The sequence below is a fragment of the Salvelinus fontinalis genome, chromosome 10, assembly GCF_029448725.1.
Source record: "Salvelinus fontinalis isolate EN_2023a chromosome 10, ASM2944872v1, whole genome shotgun sequence".
Taxonomy (NCBI): Eukaryota; Metazoa; Chordata; class Actinopteri; order Salmoniformes; family Salmonidae; genus Salvelinus; species Salvelinus fontinalis.
In genome coordinates, this window is record NC_074674.1 from 26,345,581 (window position 1) to 26,363,614 (window position 18,034).

General features: G+C 42.3%; 1 protein-coding gene and 1 pseudogene across 14 annotated transcripts in view; both read left to right on the forward strand.

Annotated features, from left to right (window-relative positions):
- The window catches only part of LOC129863878 (RIMS-binding protein 2-like), a 101,631-nt gene extending 93,132 nt beyond the window's left edge, over positions 1 to 8,499 (forward strand). For 9 of the 14 annotated variants that reach the window (XM_055936233.1, XM_055936232.1, XM_055936234.1 and 6 more), the window contains 7 exons: positions 155 to 286; positions 1,550 to 1,719; positions 1,894 to 2,071; positions 2,365 to 2,465; positions 2,576 to 2,647; positions 2,889 to 3,026; positions 6,145 to 8,499. In XM_055936233.1, the coding sequence (XP_055792208.1) occupies positions 155 to 286; positions 1,550 to 1,719; positions 1,894 to 2,071; positions 2,365 to 2,465; positions 2,576 to 2,647; positions 2,889 to 3,026; positions 6,145 to 6,342 (989 nt within the window). In that variant the 3' untranslated portion in view covers positions 6,343 to 8,499. Of the gene's footprint in view, positions 1 to 154; positions 287 to 1,549; positions 1,720 to 1,893; positions 2,072 to 2,364; positions 2,466 to 2,575; positions 2,648 to 2,888; positions 3,027 to 3,916 lie in introns of all 14 variants that reach the window. The other 5 variants (XM_055936238.1, XM_055936245.1, XM_055936246.1 and 2 more) reach the window with 3 other exon arrangements.
- Positions 8,500 to 11,275: 2,776 nt separating this feature from the next.
- LOC129863257 (F-box only protein 15-like) lies at positions 11,276 to 14,219 on the forward strand (annotated as a pseudogene).
- Positions 14,220 to 18,034: the final 3,815 nt, after the last annotated feature.

Consider the following 18,034-nt stretch of genomic DNA (forward strand, 5'->3'; position numbering starts at 1 on the left):
TTCCAATTATAAAAAACTGCTTTTGATGTCTCTGTTTATGGCCAGCGATATGTTAGGATTATCAAGGTTATGACAGGAAGAGACCTTAGAATGAACCAACCAATGAGTGACCTCCGCGCTTTAACCACCACCATCTAATTGGTGTTTCCTGTAGAGATAACCACAGAGAGTAACAGTGATGGGAACCTCTCATCTGTCACGGAGGATGTTTACTATGGCAGTGTAGCACGGCACAGGACATGGTCGTCCCGCCGACACCCCACGGGCTCCAAGCCTTCCTATAATGGTACGTGCAGTGGTTTCTCCCTCGCTCCTCCGCCAAAGCACTGCCAAAATCCACCAGTGCTAGTGGAGAGAACAGTAGTGACATCAACGAGTGGCTTAACATGCCTCAGAACGCCTAGCATGATCCACTGCACTGCACCAAAATGGCGGCTCACTGAGCCACACTGGGCCCATGTTGGCCACCCAATGTTGCGGATTGGAATGACTGCTGCTCAGAGAATGCTTCTCCCCTCCCTCCCTTGCACTGAACTCCATCAGATGCCTGCTAAACCCCTCTCCCTCTCAATCTAACCACCCCCACCACACCTTTACTGGGGTTACTATGCATGACTGGGTGGGAGGAGTCATGGTTGCTGAAGACACAATTATATAGCAATGCTGTCCTTGCTGAGCAAACTCAATGACTGTTGCAGAAAGTTATAGTGAAAATACATTTTTACATCTTACATAGAGACAAACTCATTTGTTTGTTTGGGATTTCATATGTTTACTTTGCTGATGGCCTGGTCTTATTTTATCGTTTCTAAGCAAGGGGTCAACTGAAGGACAGAGAGCGAGTTGTCTTTGGACAAACTGTAGGCCCAGCGTACTTTAGAGGAGCCTAATACAATAGTCAGATCACTACCTCAGGGTTCAATAGTATGCATGCTTAACTCAGAGTCTTGTGGTCTATGTGCTCTTTTCTGTGTGTGTTGCTGTGTGTCATTGTGTTTTTGTCTATGGTGTCTACCATGCTCTTGTAACCCATCACAACCGGCTTGCTATCCAATCTCCATCCATGTGTAACTGTAAAGTATGTAATGCCTGATAACGTCATAAGCTCATATGTGGTGTCAGATGGATATACATAACATGATATACTTTTGTGCTGATAATGGGACCAATTGATGGATTGACCACAGAATTCTGCTAGCATGCTACAAAATGAAGTGTTGGTTTTACGAAGCAAGCTCAATCCATTATGTAGTACTGCATGGTCACCTAAATGGTTTGGCTCTCTCACTTGTCAAACAACACACCTGTCTGTATATGCCTCTTCCCCTTATTCACTCCATGCACAATAGCATGCGTAACTTGCCTCACTACTACTCACTGGTGTTACTGAGTTGCCAAACTCAGTCAAAATATAGATTTGTGTTTCTCATGCTATATGAATCTATGAGTAATGTAATTTAATGTCAGAGTAACATAAAGCCATAGACTGTGACCCCATGAGATGCAGGTGGATGTGTTCTTCTCTCTCTCTCTCTCTCCCGTGTTTAAGAGGGATACAGGGACCGGGAACGCCGCTCCCCTCCTAACTACGATGAATCGGAACCAGAGGAATCCTTCCGGATTTTTGTGGCTCTGTTTGACTACGACCCCCTGTCCATGTCTCCCAACCCGGACGCAGCAGATGAGGAACTGCCCTTCAAAGAGGGCCAGATCATTAGGGTGGGTGTCACACACAGGGCTAGGTCATATGTTTTGAGATATTGTGCTTGTGTTTGAAAACATTGAGGTAAAACATAAAACAGCATTGAAAAGATCATTTTCTTTCCCTCTCTCGTCTCTTTTGTTGCGCTTTCTCACTCTTTTCTTCTCTCTCTCTCTGTCTGTCTGTTCCAGGTATATGGTGATAAGGACACAGATGGTTTCTACCGAGGGGAGATCAGGGGAGGCAGGATGGGGCTCTTGCCCTGCAACATGGTGTCAGAGATCAGGGCTGAGGACGAGGAGACCATGGACCAGCTCATCAAGCAGGGCTTCCTCCCGCTCAACACACCAGTGGATAAAGTAGGAATAGGTAACCACAGATTTAGAATCAGTAGAACAGACATCCTCATTCAAGTCAATGATTCCATAATAGATGGACTGGCAGCCATTTTGACTGTACCCATTTATTATTTTTCTAGGGGTGTGTTTGTAAATTGCCTCCAGTGTGTCAGAGTGTGCTCTGGGTTGTTTGTAAATTCCGAGCCTTTCACTCTCGGAGTAGATAGGAATTTACGAACTCACCCTATGAGGTGAGTCACTATGACTCAACACACATCTGTCACTATATCACCTCCTGGAGTGTCCTCTTGTTTCCTCTCACAGGGCAGGACAGACGAGGCTTCCGCCAGCACCAGGCCACCAGGAGGATGGTGGCCCTCTACGACTATGACCCCAGAGAGAGCTCCCCCAATGTGGATGTGGAGGTATTGCCACACAAACACACAAAACACACAGACAAACATACTGACACTGCACATGTAACCAGATAGACAGACATCGTAAGGGTGTTAATGACATTTCTGTTTCTTGATAGGCTGAGCTGACCTTCTGTGCTGGTGACATCATCTCTGTATTTGGAGAGATTGATGAAGACGGGTTCTACTATGTGAGTATGCCTCTTTTCTTGGTTCCATGATGTGACTAACTTGTTTTATTACACAGGGCCATTCATAGGTTGTTAAAGTCTGGGATGTTTCAGTTATTCATTTTTCAAAGAAATGCCATTGAATGAACCTGGTTCATACACATATTATGTCCAGGAGAGGGCTCTTTCCCTGACCGCCAGAGTTCAGTGGGTCTAGCCATGGTTCTCATCCCCACTGCCCCCTCCTCTCCTCTCTCTGCAGGGTGAAATCAATGGCCACCGCGGCCTCGTCCCCTCTAATTTTCTAGAAGAAGTGCCTGACGACGTGGAGGTGTACCTGACGGACACTCCTTCTCACTATGCCCAGGACGAGCACGCCAACCGGGCAGAGGCCAAAAGGGTACATCGCCGCTCTCAGCGCTAGGCCCTCTGTCCATCCATCCTCCGTCTCTCTTGATTTACGTCTCGCTTTCTCCACTTGCCGTCTGTGTTCTGTGTTTGTGTGTTGTCCGTGTTTGACAGTGACAGTGGTGAACATACAAACCTTATCCCCCGCCTGGTGAAAGGGACAAACACAGTCATACCTTCTGATTGTTAGAAAGGAAGAAGCCAAGGCCAAAGTGGACAGAGAAATAGAACACTTGACCTATGTCAGTACGGGGCAGGTGATATTCACATAGCAGTGACAAAGGACAGTGGATATTTGAAAAAGGTTTAAGTCATTAATTGGGTACCCTCTTTGCACTGAAACACAAAACCAAACGCTGGATATTGTGTCTATTAATAGTGCTTTATGAACACCTCTGAAGAGTTCCTGATTTCTATCAGTTGTTCTCCAATGGAAGTAATGGATTTGAGTAAACTGTAGGGGTTGATAATATAGCAAAGCATGCCTTTTTCAAAAATAAACTTGATACCTTTTCTATAATAGTAGACTTTATTGGCCCATCTGCTGTATTTCCTGGGAGAGGCTTTGTTTCTTTTTGTATACTGCACACACTTAATATATATATTTTTCAGGCCTGGTGAAATTGGATAGATATGCCATGTTTGATCTAAACCAGAAGAAATAACAGCCACAGTGAGACATCCATACTGTAATGGTACAATGGGAAAATAAAAGCAGAAATTGGATATGAATAATTTTCATTTGCGACCTGTCTTCGTGTGTATTGTAGTGTTTGTTTTAATTTTTTTTGTTCTCATAGTTGTGGTGTGGGTTGTACTGAAATGATGATGTCACCACATCTGATTTCCTTTTTTCCTCACCTGCTTGGCAAATACAAACAGAAGAAGATTGTTCATTTCACGTCATAAAATCTGCCTCGTACAGTAAGTGAGCAACTAGAGATACCAGCCTGACAGATCTAATGCTGGGCATTGTGATTATTACACCTGTGTTAAATGGTTTATTTGTAGCCAGTAAACATTCTGCTTACACATTCACAGGTGTATAGCAACATGGTCATTCATCATGCTTGCACATTAAAGTATTACATACCAGTTGGTGTAATGAGGAAAGTGTTTCCTCTTTTCAGTGTAACCAGAATGTTTATTTTCAGCATAAATTAGACATTGTTGCATTTTTTTGCAGTGATTTAATGCCTGCAAAGTAGAGATAGTGCTCTATTTTGCAAGCTCAAAAGTTCCCTATATCTGTAGTCATTGATAAACCATTTACTAATGGGAACTGCAAATCCCCATTTGTTTCAAAGTTAGGATTCCTCTTTAACTTTGAGATACCATTTTAAAGGTCCTAGGTGAACTGTATGGTAGCATGTTTGGTTGCCAGCCCAGTGCATTAGACAAGAGGGATGGTATCTACAGTTGTGTCCCTGAGTGTTGTAAATTACTCTGTGTGTCCCTCATGATCGGTGACCTATCAGAAGCTGTGGTATTGTGATGTTGTGCTCTGTTTTCACTAGTTACCACAGCCACAAAGTCAAAATGGGCTATAACGTTTAAGATTCTGGTAAACAAAAATGTGCTTTTTGGTCTTAGGGTTAGGCATAAGGTTAGAAGTGTGGTTAAGGTTAGGTTTAAATTCAGATTTCAAGAAGATACATAGAAGAAGTAAGTGGGGTTTATGGCTTTGTGGATGTGGTAACTAGTAACGACCTGTTTGATGGCTTCCTACTCAATGTTTGTATGTATAAAATCTCACCAGCCCCACCAACGTCTTCAGTCCCCCATCAACAGAGGGACAGGAGTCTAAAAGGAATAGTTTAAATAACAGTCCAAAAGCAATACCTGATTCATAACCTCTTTTATAAATGTCTTTGTTTCTTCTCTCTTGTTTTTAAACCAGAGGTGCAAGTACAGTACAGTACAATTACACAGTTTTGACATGCTGAATAATTTCACTCCATAGGTGAAAAACGTTATTGGGCTGGTTTCCTGGACATATTCAGCCTAGTCCTGAACTAAAAACCTATTTGAATGGAGAATTGTAATTGAGCATGCCTTTCAGACCAGGACTAGGCTAAATCTGTGTCTGGGAAATCAGCCCATATATATTTGAAATGAGCAATTCACGATAATGGAATTACGCTGAGATTCAGATTTTTTCACTTTAAAATGTATACCAAACAAAAACCATTGATTTCAAAGTTTAATAAACAATATAAATATATGCACAAGGACTAATTTTAACAACTTCCACATAAAATGTTACAAAAACACATTTACAGAAAGAACTGTGCAGATACAAAGTGTGTTAACAGAATAAAACAGAGGGATTCAAAGTAATCATTGTTCAAAGTAATCATTGTTCAAAGTAATCATTGTTCAAAGTAATCATTGTTCAAAGTAATCATTGTTCAAAGTAATCATTGTTCAAAGTAATCATTGTTCAAAGTAATCATTGTTCAAAGTAATCATTGTTCAAAGTAATCATTGTTCAAAGTAATCATTGGCATAGAGTTGCATGGTTTGTTAAACTTTGAAATCAATGGTTTTCGTTTGGCATACATTTCAAAGTGAAAAATTGGAGTCTTAGCATAATTACGTTATCGTGGAATTGCCCAAACATTAATGTTACGTATGTATTTGACACACATTTTAGTGGGAACCGACAGTAAGTATAATGATCTGTAAAGGCATTGTTATGTTGTTTTCCTATGACTTTATACAGAGTTATGTATGCGTGCGTGTGTATGTTGATAGCTATTGTTGAGAAGTCTCAAGGTCAACACACATTGCATATCAAATTCAAGTATCGTTGGAATTGTAATTCGACTCTCTAGAAATGGATATTTTGGCATATCAACCCTTCATTCTATTTCGATGGCTGGGAAACTTTCAGTAATGGATCTACTTGAGCTCTGAACCCAAAGTCTTTTAATGTCCCATTGGATTTATAGTGTGACAGTGGGGTGATAGTGTTATTGAAGGACACAGTGCTGACTGTAGACTGTGTGTACTAGTCCTACCTCAGACAGAGAAAGGGTAAGCCACAAAGGACAACTACTTGCTTTGTAATGCCCTGCCCCTACACCCACCATGGCATCTCTCTTCAGGTAGCCATGGATACCACAGAGAGTACGGCCCCGCCTGTCCGAGCAGCGTCCCCCACAGTGCGTCCCCTGTGTCCTCCAGGTACCATGCGGCCCATCAGCCCCGCCAGGGGCCCCAGGGACCCCCGGGACAACAAAAAGAAAAAGGGACTGCTTTCCAAGGGGAAGAAACTGCTCAAGAGAATCTCTCCGGTAAAATAAACTGTCCCCAGCTGACCCCAGAAAAGATGCTGGGCCCAGTATTGTAAATTGCATACAGTACACACAATCAAATCAGCCAAATCTACAGCACACAACTACAGTGGCTACGTGTTCGTATGTATTACAGGACAATATATGTGAGCCTAATCTAATATAGTCAGCGATACAACATTCATGTTCTAGTGATGAATACACATATTTACGTACATGTACTCAGTGCCAAATTCAATGAGAACTTTGCTCACATACTGTATAACTGTGATATATTTGAGGTGGAGGAAAAAATAGGAGTATAAACTAGGACTTTCATTACATTTTACCACGGGTTTTCTTTAATCAAATGGTTATTAAGGGACTTTGGAAATCAGGACAATGCTGATAATGCATTTGTGTGCATTTGTTACGAGTAGGGTAACAACAGAGTAGCCTATTTTTTTTTGTTACAACCTGAGCTGGTTTCCATGGCAATTGTGCCAATATAAGGTCTCTAAAATACATGGCGTGGCAAAAACAAGTTGTTGTGATAGTCAGATGTCAATACTAGGAGACAGACCATACTCCTGGAACACTAGAGCAACAACTCAACTACACTGTTATTGATGGCATTCTGTCAGTAATGCTGGCTGCTAATACAGAGGCTTTATTCAGTGCAATACATCACAACCATGAGGGTGACAAAGGGTTGAATCACTCACAGAACCTAGACGTCTGCAGGGTGGTTGGCCACAGAGCATTACAGACAGGAGAGGAAGCTACATTGGGTAAGACGTTTGAACCATCTCAGTGGCCTTTATGAAAACAATATGAGCATGACATTCCTCGTTTTCTATGGTTGAACAAGGTTGTTTTTAAACTAACACTAGTCTGCCAAGAACCCCTGCTGCATCTCTGCAGCTTTGTTTGATAAAAAAAAGACAGTTAAATAGAACCTTCTGTGTTTGCCTTTCAATTGCACAAAGGGGTATGTTTTGTCTGATGAATGGAAAAGCATTGTTGTGTGTGTGGGTGTAGGTGCAGGCTGTGTGTGTGCTCAGTGTGCATTCATGTCTGTGCATTCTTTTTTCCAAAAAGAGGACATGTGGTTAGGAGTCATGTGATCTTAGTGGTGTGCCGCTAACTACATTGCCGGTGTAATGTTCAGTTCTGAGGGTTGTGTTACCCACTCAGCCATTTCAGTAAAGATGTCTAGGTGTGCCCTCAAGATTCTGCACCGTTTACTTGTTTACACCTATTGGCAAGAGAAAGGGAGTGATGACCTACATACTGTACCTACAACCTCTAAACCAGTAGTCATGTGGCTTATGGGCTAAATGAGGGCTAAATAGAGAATGCATCCAGCTGATTGTCATTTACTGGGGAGGCTGTTATAGCCACTAGACAAACATTGTCCTGTATTTTTGACAGCTTTTAAAGCCCTATATTAACCCATTTTCATAACCCATGATCCCATTCTGTAATAGTTTAGCATCACTACAGTTGCTGTACAGCCACCATTTGATGTGCATAATCATAATGGACTATATGTCAATCCATGATTCACAATAAAATATGTTTAAATGTGATTGATAGTGAAAACCAGTCGGAGAGAGACCTATCAGACACGTTCTTTAAATGCCCATCAGCTAAGATATTTAAGGCAAGTGTAATATCCCGCTGTATAATGATTACAGGGATCGTCTGTTTATTAAAAAAATAGAAAATCTAAAGATGGATTGCCAAAAAGGAATGTATGAAGTGTTGAGCAGGCAAAATAGTTTATATTTTATTATGCATCCAAAGTTATGCATTATGTTGTGCATTCATTTGTTAAAAGGTGTTAAAGTCATAATACCAGATCATTCATTTGTGAATGCGTGTATGTCTATGTTGTTGCATTTTTGTACTTTTTCCATTTGTAGATAATTTCTAAATGTTTATACTTGATTTTCAGACTGCCTTTTTAGTGCTTTAAGATGTATTCTTACTGTAAACAGTGCAAGCATTCTCCATTGTGTCCTCAAGATAAGATGTTTAAGTCTGTGGTTATGTGCTTGCTCTGTGAATCAAAGAGAAAAAGATAGAAGTCATTGGACAATATTTATGGTGATCAAATATTGTGTGCATGTGCAAAAACTATTTTTTTTTTTAAATCAAAAATAAATTTGATATTTTGTAGAACATCTGTGTTTGGATTACTCTCATGTATGTGTGTGATTTTCTTTTTTATCTCAGTGTCCTATTCATGAATGACAAGTAATTACTCACGCATGTCGGATGAATTAAAACTAATAACATCATTAAAAGTGGATTTTGAAGCATAGCCTACCAGAGATGAAAGGGGAAACCTACTGAAGGGATCAGCTCTACTGCCTGCTATTACACTTTACATCCTCAGGATGGCAGCAGTGATCGATGGCCATTTAAATGTGATAAGAATAATAATAAACTCACATGGAGGAGTGGGAGGGAGCTTCGATGGCACTTGGTGGAGGGAACGGGCCTCGGAGGAAATGGAGTCCCTAGAGAAAGCGAGAACAAGTTGGTTGTCAGGAGTAGTGCAGTATTATCATAAGGAGACATATACTTGGAAAACGGAGCAGGAATGGAGGGGAAAAGAGAGGGAGAAGAGGTATAAGAGATGGAGGGTGAGCTTCCGTCTGATAAAAATTGTGTGAAAAAGGGAGATGGTTTGTTAAAGAAGAATGGTAGAAAGTGCAAGCAGAGGGAGCTGAAGACAGGAGGAGAAATGGAAGTGAGTGAGGGTGAAGTATCGGAGGTGGTAGGTGTGGTGAAGTTATCGGAGACCGAGGTATGCATCGAAAAGTGGACTCTTGCCTTGTGGATGATCCATTTGTAGTTTCATGTTGGGTGAAAAAGAGTTGGGTAATGTGGAATCGGTGAGGGTAACCAGAAGTGGTCTAGTGATAATTGTTTGTGTTTCTGTTGGTCAGAGGGAGAAGGCGCTCAGAGTAAAACGAATGGGGGCAAGAAAAGTGAATTGTTTCACTCTCAAGAAAAGGGCACCAATGAAAGGAGTGATAACTGGGGTAGCAGTAAATATAAAACTTGACCAGCTGAGGGGAAATATTCCCGGTGTATGTGATGCTCGTTGTTTGATGTGACGCAGACAGGGTGGCGAGAGTGGGGAAACAGAAGAGTCATTGTCTGTTCATTTGAGTTTTGAAGTTGAGTCTTTGCCTGACAAAGTGCAGTTAGGATATATAAGTTATCCTGTACAAGCGTATGTGCCGAATACATTTTATAGGTGTCAAGCTTATGGGCATGTGGCAGCAGTGTGTAGGAGGGAGGGCCCAAGGTGTGAGAAATGTGCAGAAATGCATGATACAAAGGAATGGGTAGTATTGGGGAAAGTAGTGGAATGTGTTAATTGTAGGGTTGCCCATGGAGCTGGGGATCAGAAATGTCCCATGCGAGAGAGGCAGGTTGAGGTTTCCAGGGTTAGAGTAGAGAAGAAGTTGTCATGCTGAGGCAGTGAAGAAAGTAGAGGAAGATGGGTCAAGGTGGAGGAGTGATGAGAGTAGTAGAGATATACCAGTACAGATGGATAGACCAAAAAGTGATATCAGTTTCAGTAAGATTGGATTTTTAGCATTTATAACAATGGTTATCAACTGTACTGCAGGGATGGAACAGAAGTTGCAGAAAATTGAGTTTGTGGCGGCAGCTGCAGAGAAGTTTTTGGGTGTGCGAGACTTGACATCAGAAGAGTTACAGGATGTGTTAAGTGGTGATGTCCCATCCTTTCAGGATGATGGCATGAGGTAGGAATAAATACATTTAGTTAGTGGAGTAGGGGGGGGTTAATTTTATTTTGTATAATTGTGAAATTAGTGAGTGTAGTGTTAGATGGTAGGGAATTTATTTAGTACATCTTAATTTTTCAAGCAAAGTATAAGGGAATTGTACTCCAGTCAGGCACAGGCAAGAAAATGGCCTTGACAACCCCCCCCCCCCCCCCTTCTAATTTCCTTAATTTTGTGGCTAGAGTCAAATACTTTCTGTGGCACACACTACTGGTCAACATGAGCTACCAAAATTATTATGAAGTGTGCCAGGCCTTGCGGTCCCAAGATAGGAGGAGGAGGATAATTTTGGCAGGCAAGAAAATGACCTTGCCGAAACCCCCCCACCCCCCTTCTAATTTCCTAAATTTTGTCACTGGGGTCAAATACTTTCTGTGGCACACATCAGAGTCAAATACTTTCTATAGAACAAACTTCACGCCAGGAAAGGCAACCAAAATGAATAATTCATGTATGTGTGTTAGTAAACATAGAGGGGGGGTGAAATGTTTCAGAACAACTACTAGTCGAATAAGACATTGGACATCTAACGTGATCATCGACAGATGCCTTGAAGGACACAAATAAAAAATACTTTCTGCTACTAAGATCAGTGAAATGGAGGCTAAACTGACAATGGAGTGAAGAGCAGAAATCTTAACTAGCAAGCAAGTCGCAGCAATGAAGAATTGAGTGTGTGCGTGTTCTGGGGGGATTCTGTCCGGGGGGAGATTTTCGGTACAACAGTTTATATTTAGGTGCAGGAGCTCCACAAGTTAATATTTTAGGATGAACAGAGCTCAAGCAGTGAAACATTTGAGATGCCAGTACTCAGCTCCTGTGAGATTCTGCCCAAGTCAAGCACTGTCACAAAATAATAAGACGAAAAACAAGGCAGTGAAAGCCACTGTACCTGCATCGTGCCGCCAAGGTCTACGGGACATACTTTCAAGCCAGCTGTGTAGTTACTCACAATCGCAGAGTGGTAAAAGTGGGTCGTTATGGTACCCTCTTGACACGGATAAAAGGGGTGCATAATGTTACTGGCTCCATGCCCTGCAATCTAATTGCTCAATTGGGTTTGCTCTAGATGGGAAAGATTGAGCTTTCTCATTCATTTTGTAATCATGTCTAATTGGTGTTTTATTAGGATGCCACCGGAGATCCTTCTGAAGATCCTGTTATACATGGATGCCTCTCTTCTCCATAGGCTACGTCAACAAGCGCTTCTATGAGATGGTTCACAATAAGTAAGGAGTGAGGAGTGAAGTACTGGTCACATTGTAGGCTATTCTTCCTCCCTACAGTCTTGCATGATCATTTTTGACCCACAGTATTTTCTTGCAGTGGAACGTGGCACAATATGTACTCCGCGGAGTATGTACAGAGTAAGAGGTGGAGGCTCAAGCGTATGGACAAGGGTAATTGAAATTCAATTTTATAACACTCCTTTTTGCTTATCCCACCAGGGATGCTTGCTATGAGCACTATATGCTTGTAAGCACAGTACTTTTTGTGATATCATTGGTGTTTTCCCCCACCAGGTGCTGGACAAGCTGAGTGTGGTGGTGGTGCAGGAGAGGGCTATTGGAGAAGGCTATATTTCAGGACCATGGCTAACTTTAACGACACCAAGTGGAGGAAGCAGTTGAGAGACATCAACCCCTTCACAGGCCTGCCCAGTCAGACTGAGTGTCCTCAGGTTAGACTAACTGCAGTCAGTGCTCAAGTTGTACTGCCTCTGTTGTTAAGTATAGAACATACAATATATAAAACATATGCTACTGTAGTATTGTCAGAACCTACTCATTGAAACTCATTGCACCAGATTCAATTCAATTCAATTTAAAGTTTTTTGCTCTCCTCTCCCCTGCCTCAGGAGCCAGCGTGTGACCTGGGAGATCAGTGTCTGACAAGAGGGGGTTGGAGTGGACTTTTGAGCAGAGCTTGGCTGGATTATGTCCTTTCTATTTCAGGTTTCATTTCAGCAGAAAAGGATGATGGAATGCATGATAGATTAAATAATTAAATCATTCAGTCATTAATTCCCTCATTCCCTCCCCCTACTCCATGCAAGAGGACAAGCCTACTATTGATGACGTGGACCCTAACTTCGGCCTCCATGATTACACGCTCCGCATTATACTGCACAACACTCTAACCCAGATAATGGCCATCCACTTCTCTCAACTCTACTGCCGCAAAAGTAAACTACCAAGAGAGTTTCTATTCTAGAACTACTGTATATACTTTGGGTACCAGAATGCAGTCTGTAGTTGACTTTGGTTGGGGTTGTCCAGCTCAGGTCCATGGTAGTGTCATCCAGCTGAACGTCATCAATAGGGGAAGCCTGTCGCAGCACACGCCTCTCCCTGGCAGAATCAGTATGCCCTGGAAGTGTGAGGCTCTGGAGGGCACCGTGGAGGTACACTGACTCCCACTGGTTGAGGTTACACTTTATAATATATGATAATATATGCCATTTAGCAGATGATTTATCCAAAGCGGCTTAGTCATGCGTGCGTACCACTAGGCCTAGATGATGGGGATATTGTAATAACAGAACAGCAGACATAGATAGTCTCTTGTGCTCTCTCTATATGTCTTTCACTCTCTATTTCTTTCTCTCTATAAGTCTTTCTCTCTATATGTGTCTCTCTCTCTTTCTCTCTCTGTCTTTCTATATATATGCCTCTCTCTATATATCTCTCTCTATATATGTCTTTCTATATGTATGCCTCTCTCTATATATGTCTCTCTCTATATATGTCTCTTTCTCTCTCCCTCCTCTCTGTAGAACTGCTGCATGATGAGCCTGACCCTGATGGATGAGTACCAGAATCCCTTCTGGTGTGTCAGCACGCTCGTTTCAAACAACAAGGAGCCCTTCTCCAACGACTACGAGGGCCAGCACTTCCTGATCAAATACCAGGATATGACCCAGAGGGCAAGGTAAACCAACCCCACATGACCCAGAGGGCAAGGTAAACCAACCTCACATCACCCAGAGGGCAAGGTAAACCAACCCCACATCACCCAGAGGGCAAGGTAAACCAACCTCACATGACCCAGAGGGCAAGGTAAACCAACCCCACATCACCCAGAGGGCAAGGTAAACCAACCTCACATGACCCAGAGGGCAAGGTAAACCAACCCCACATGACCCAGAGGGCAAGGTAAACCAACCCCACATGACCCAGAGGGCAAGGTAAACCAACCCCACATGACCCAGAGGGCAAGGTAAACCAACCCCACATGACCCAGAGGGCAAGGTAAACCAACCCCACATGACCCAGAGGGCAAGGTAAACCAACCTCACATGACCCAGAGGGCAAGGTAAACCAACCTCATATGACCCATGCATCAGAGGATAGATGAAGAGGCCTCTTTGTTTATTTTTGCGTGGCAAGGTTGGGTTGGTTTACTAGACACCATATCAGTGAAAGCATATATGTACTGTATATATCACCCATAACTTAAGTCATTTAGCACATATGGGGAGCAGCAACCAGGAAGTGGATGTAACTTTTTTCTCTATAATAACAGTAATGTATTTATTCTTTAGTATTGTAGGTGTGGCTGGAAAAGCAGAGACAGTACTTCCTCATCAAACTGGTAGTCTTCATCGCCATGGCCAAAGTCAACTAGCACTTTGGGAGAGCCTACTGACGCTGCATGTAGAGGAGGCACTGTACTATACACCTCTGTCATAATGATGACATAATGATGACAAGATGTTCTAAACAGTCATGACAACTGTTTATGACATCTTGTATGTCACTGTTAGGACAGTATTAGCTATGTAGGCCTTCTGACAGAGGTTTCAGTAAAGTGCTTTGTAAATTGATGACTTAGTTGAGTTTTGTTTTTGAGTTGGCTTGAAGTAGTTCAAGCCGGAGGGTTTGCCAATGCAAGTTTTATATTTGTATGCATTGCTTTGTGAATCATTTGTACACATTGGTAAAATGTGATCCTAGATATTATATAGAGTAAAATAAATGTGAAATGTGTTAAGAGAGTTAAGAAAGTTTATGTTACAGATGGATTATCTGATTGTATGAAAACATTTTGATTTATATATTTCGGTGTTGTTTTTTTGTGAGCCATAGTGCATCAATTAAATCACTAGTCAACCTAAATCAAAGGGAATTTTACAGCATAGTACTGTAGTAGCTCATCAGAGGGAACTGCCTGCATACTACTGTGTTAGACTTTACATCCTCAGGATGGCAGCAGTGATCGTCACCCATAATAGCAATATTTCCAGAATGAGTAAAGTGCAAAGGCCTTTGCAGCAAGTGCTCCCTCACAGTGCTGACCATGACCGCTTTCTTCGAAGCTGAGTGAAGACTCATTACACTAACTGTGCATACACCATGCACTGATGCCAACTGTCTAACAGCACAGATAAACCGTCTAAGCATCAACATTATTATTTCGAAATACTGGCTGCAAATGCCCCAAAAATATCAAAGCCTTCATTCATACAAGTATTTTTCAATACAGTACAGAAGCTAGCAAAGAGTTATTGATAGAGTGGAAAGCAGCGAAGCTTCAAACACTTGGCACAGGGGCTCTGCGTACGTTCTAAAAAAAAGCAAGAAAGAGAAAAAGACAGTGGAGATTACACTCATATATCACTGCATCCTGGCTCCTGTGCCTCCCTCCGGATCCTGAGTGAGCTGTTAGCTCCCAGGGGCTCTGAGGCCATCGGATGTTTAAAATGCTCACCGGCTGTGACCTCTCCATCTCTGCCACCCATTCTACCTAGCACTCCACCAGAGGGGCGGGACCAGTCATCCATCTTCTGGTGGCCTTTTCTGATGAATATTTTACAGGGCATAATAGTGCTGTGTAAAACCCCACCATCACATCCCCATTACCCTCCCGGAAAACCACAACAGACAGCTTGGATCTCTACAAGGAGAAAGATGATAAAGATTAGGTAGTGTATTGTGTCAGGTGACCTTCTGGTGCCAGGTGTGTGTTTAAATCCCTCATAGTTCTTTTAACTGCTAACTTTTGGCTTGAGAATGTGCTAATGTTTAAAATAGCTTTTCCAACATCTATTGTGTGTCTGTGTGTGCATGCGTGCATGCATTTGTTTGTGTGTGCGTGCATGTGTGTGTTTGTGCATGAGTTAATGCCATAACTAGTGATGCCATATAAAAAAAGACATATCCCTAAGTCAGCACAAGTGATAGATAGTCAAATAAAAAAGTTTGATCACATTGAATACCCTTCTGCCACTTCAACCCATTAGGTTTCCTTCCCAGGATGTAGCTAAAGGCAAGACTCTGACCTGCATGTCATTGGTGTGTGAGAGCAGGTGCCGGTGGGAGGACCATCCGCTTGGCCTGTAACTCATCCTGGTCTCCCGCGGGGCAGAGGAGTGATGTGTATGGTGGCCACACTCTGAGAGCCACATTCATTCTTCATCCCACACTGTAATGCCATTGACACCAGAAGCAGGCGGCTCAGCCTAGTCCCAGCCATTCATCTTCGTCTGGGCCGTTCACAGTGGGCTAGCCACGAGGCATCGCCTCCCCTCACCCGAGTCTTGAGAGCTCCCAGAGCTACATACTGTATATGGACTGACTTAACTGCTGGACTGAACCCCTTTATGACAACACAACATGGTGCAGATTTGTCTAGAGGTTGTCTAGAGGTTGTCTAGAGGTTGTCTAGAGGTTGTGTGGAGGCCATGATAACAACAACGCATAGGTCTTCATAAATTATTTCACAAATCATATTGTCTTAAGTGATATAAAAAAATACCTCAACTTAATGAGCTAATGACCAATCATGAGATTCCCAATAGCCTACAGCACTGTACCAATAATGAGCGGGCATATTTGATTTACAGTAATCTCTCCGCTCAGGTTTGAAGGACACAATGAAGTCCATCTCATCATCATTCAGCTAATGGAGAGTAATGGAGAGGTTGATGACAGATTAAGGCACAGCAGCTCAATGTCAATCTCTGTACAGGATTAATGTCAGCTAAGGTTAACAGAGCCACCAATCATCCAGTGACCTGGGTCCTTACAGATAATTCATGGACATTCTTCTCATGTTTCATCTCGATTGGGATTGGCAGGGGCAGGGCTGCAAATCAGGAAAAGGATACTAAAGTTTTATGAGTGAGGGGCAATCGTAGGGTTAATGGTAAGTATACTGCTATTTACAATATAATATTACACATATTGTACTATACCTTAGGATTTGTCTTTGGACAGGTTTCCTGAACCATTGATGTAAAAGTATACTTTTTTTTGGTCCGACTAGAAAATGATGTATTCTAATTTCAGAACCAGAAGAGCGGGGAATGAATAAGGAAAGCTCACAGGGTGAGTCACAGCCAATGAATTAAATATACACTAGACGACTAACAGGGGCGCTTGTTTTGAAGCCACCACGCCTCCATTTTAGCACTCTCACCAAATATTTTGGAAGCTATAAAAACGCATTTAATTACATTTTTACATTTGTTTTTGCCATGTTTATTCTATTACAGTCACCTCAGTGCATACTTAAGAATTATATGTGACCTAAACATACAAATAAAAAATTAAAGCCTTTTATTGGCCAATACATAGCATCAGTAATCCAGAGATAATATACCATACGTCATTAGCCACAGCCCCAAACACATAATTTGCTGTTTTTTCTTACACAAATTCGTTCAGCCTCTCTTTCATCCCCACTAAGCTCCTCCTACCAATTACCATGAGGGATTCATTCTTCTCTGCTCATCTGTCTGAACAGCTGGACATCCATCCAGCTTCCTGACAGTAATCAGGGTTGAACAGGGTTGACCCACTCTAGATTACCATTCAACCTTTTGGCCACCTGGCTAGTTTATAAGACCAACAGCAGTGATCAGACCACCTCAGTTCCATCCACATTTTTTTTGCATGTCTAGAGCTGCAAAGCTAAGATCTGGAACAGTTCCCAGACCCAACGGTTGCCATCACAAACACTCGCATTGCAGAAGCTTTAATAAGCGGAGAGAGATACAAATCTCATTCACAAATGAATGCAGGTCGACGTTTGTCATGAATCTTGGCTTGTAGACAGAACTGAGTGATTTCCGCTAGATGGGCCAGCTGCAAACTCAAAATTGGCAATATTATAAAAATTCATGAAAAACATAATGAGCTTTTTGGTCCTAATTTAAGGTTTAGGCATTAGAGTTTTTAGCAGTGTGGTTAGGGTTAAGGTTAGTGTTAGGTTTAAAAACAGAATGTATTTCTTTGTGGCTGTGCCAGCTAGTGATCACTCTGCGCAGCTACCCCAGCACATGAGTCATCCCAAGAAATGCCAAACTGCCACATTAATGCTGATTTAAAACTACCAGGCCCTGTTTGGCTTGTGGTAGAGGGTCTTTTGACAATGTTAAACATATCACACACTAGGGGGTCCAGGATGGATTGCAGCAGACTTCCTCTGGTTCTTTTGCCTGAAACAGTTGTGCTCCATTGGTTCCCCTTCTTTATAGCTGTTTAGAGGCACTTTCATTTCTCTAAGACACATATTTATGCTAAGCTGCTGGCGCTGTCAGGGATGGGATGTTTATTTATTTTTATTCGTCTGTCCCTGCATAAAGCTGCTACCTTGGCAGTGGCACCCCCATTAAAAAGCAGGACGCTCTGCTGAAGCAGAGGGTGGAGGGTCGCGTCGGGTTGGCAGCCATGTTTCCTGGCTAACTGATTTATTTTAAGCATAAAGGAGTGTTGACACGTGTCCTTGCACAGACAAACAACACGCGGCTATCAACCCACAGGACACTGGGAGTCTGGGACATCCTCTGCCACTCAGCCCAAACAGAAAGGGAGTCAAAAGAGATGAGAGGAGTACATGACATGTCTGACAGTATTATTGGCTGATTAAACCCTGTAGGTTTACTG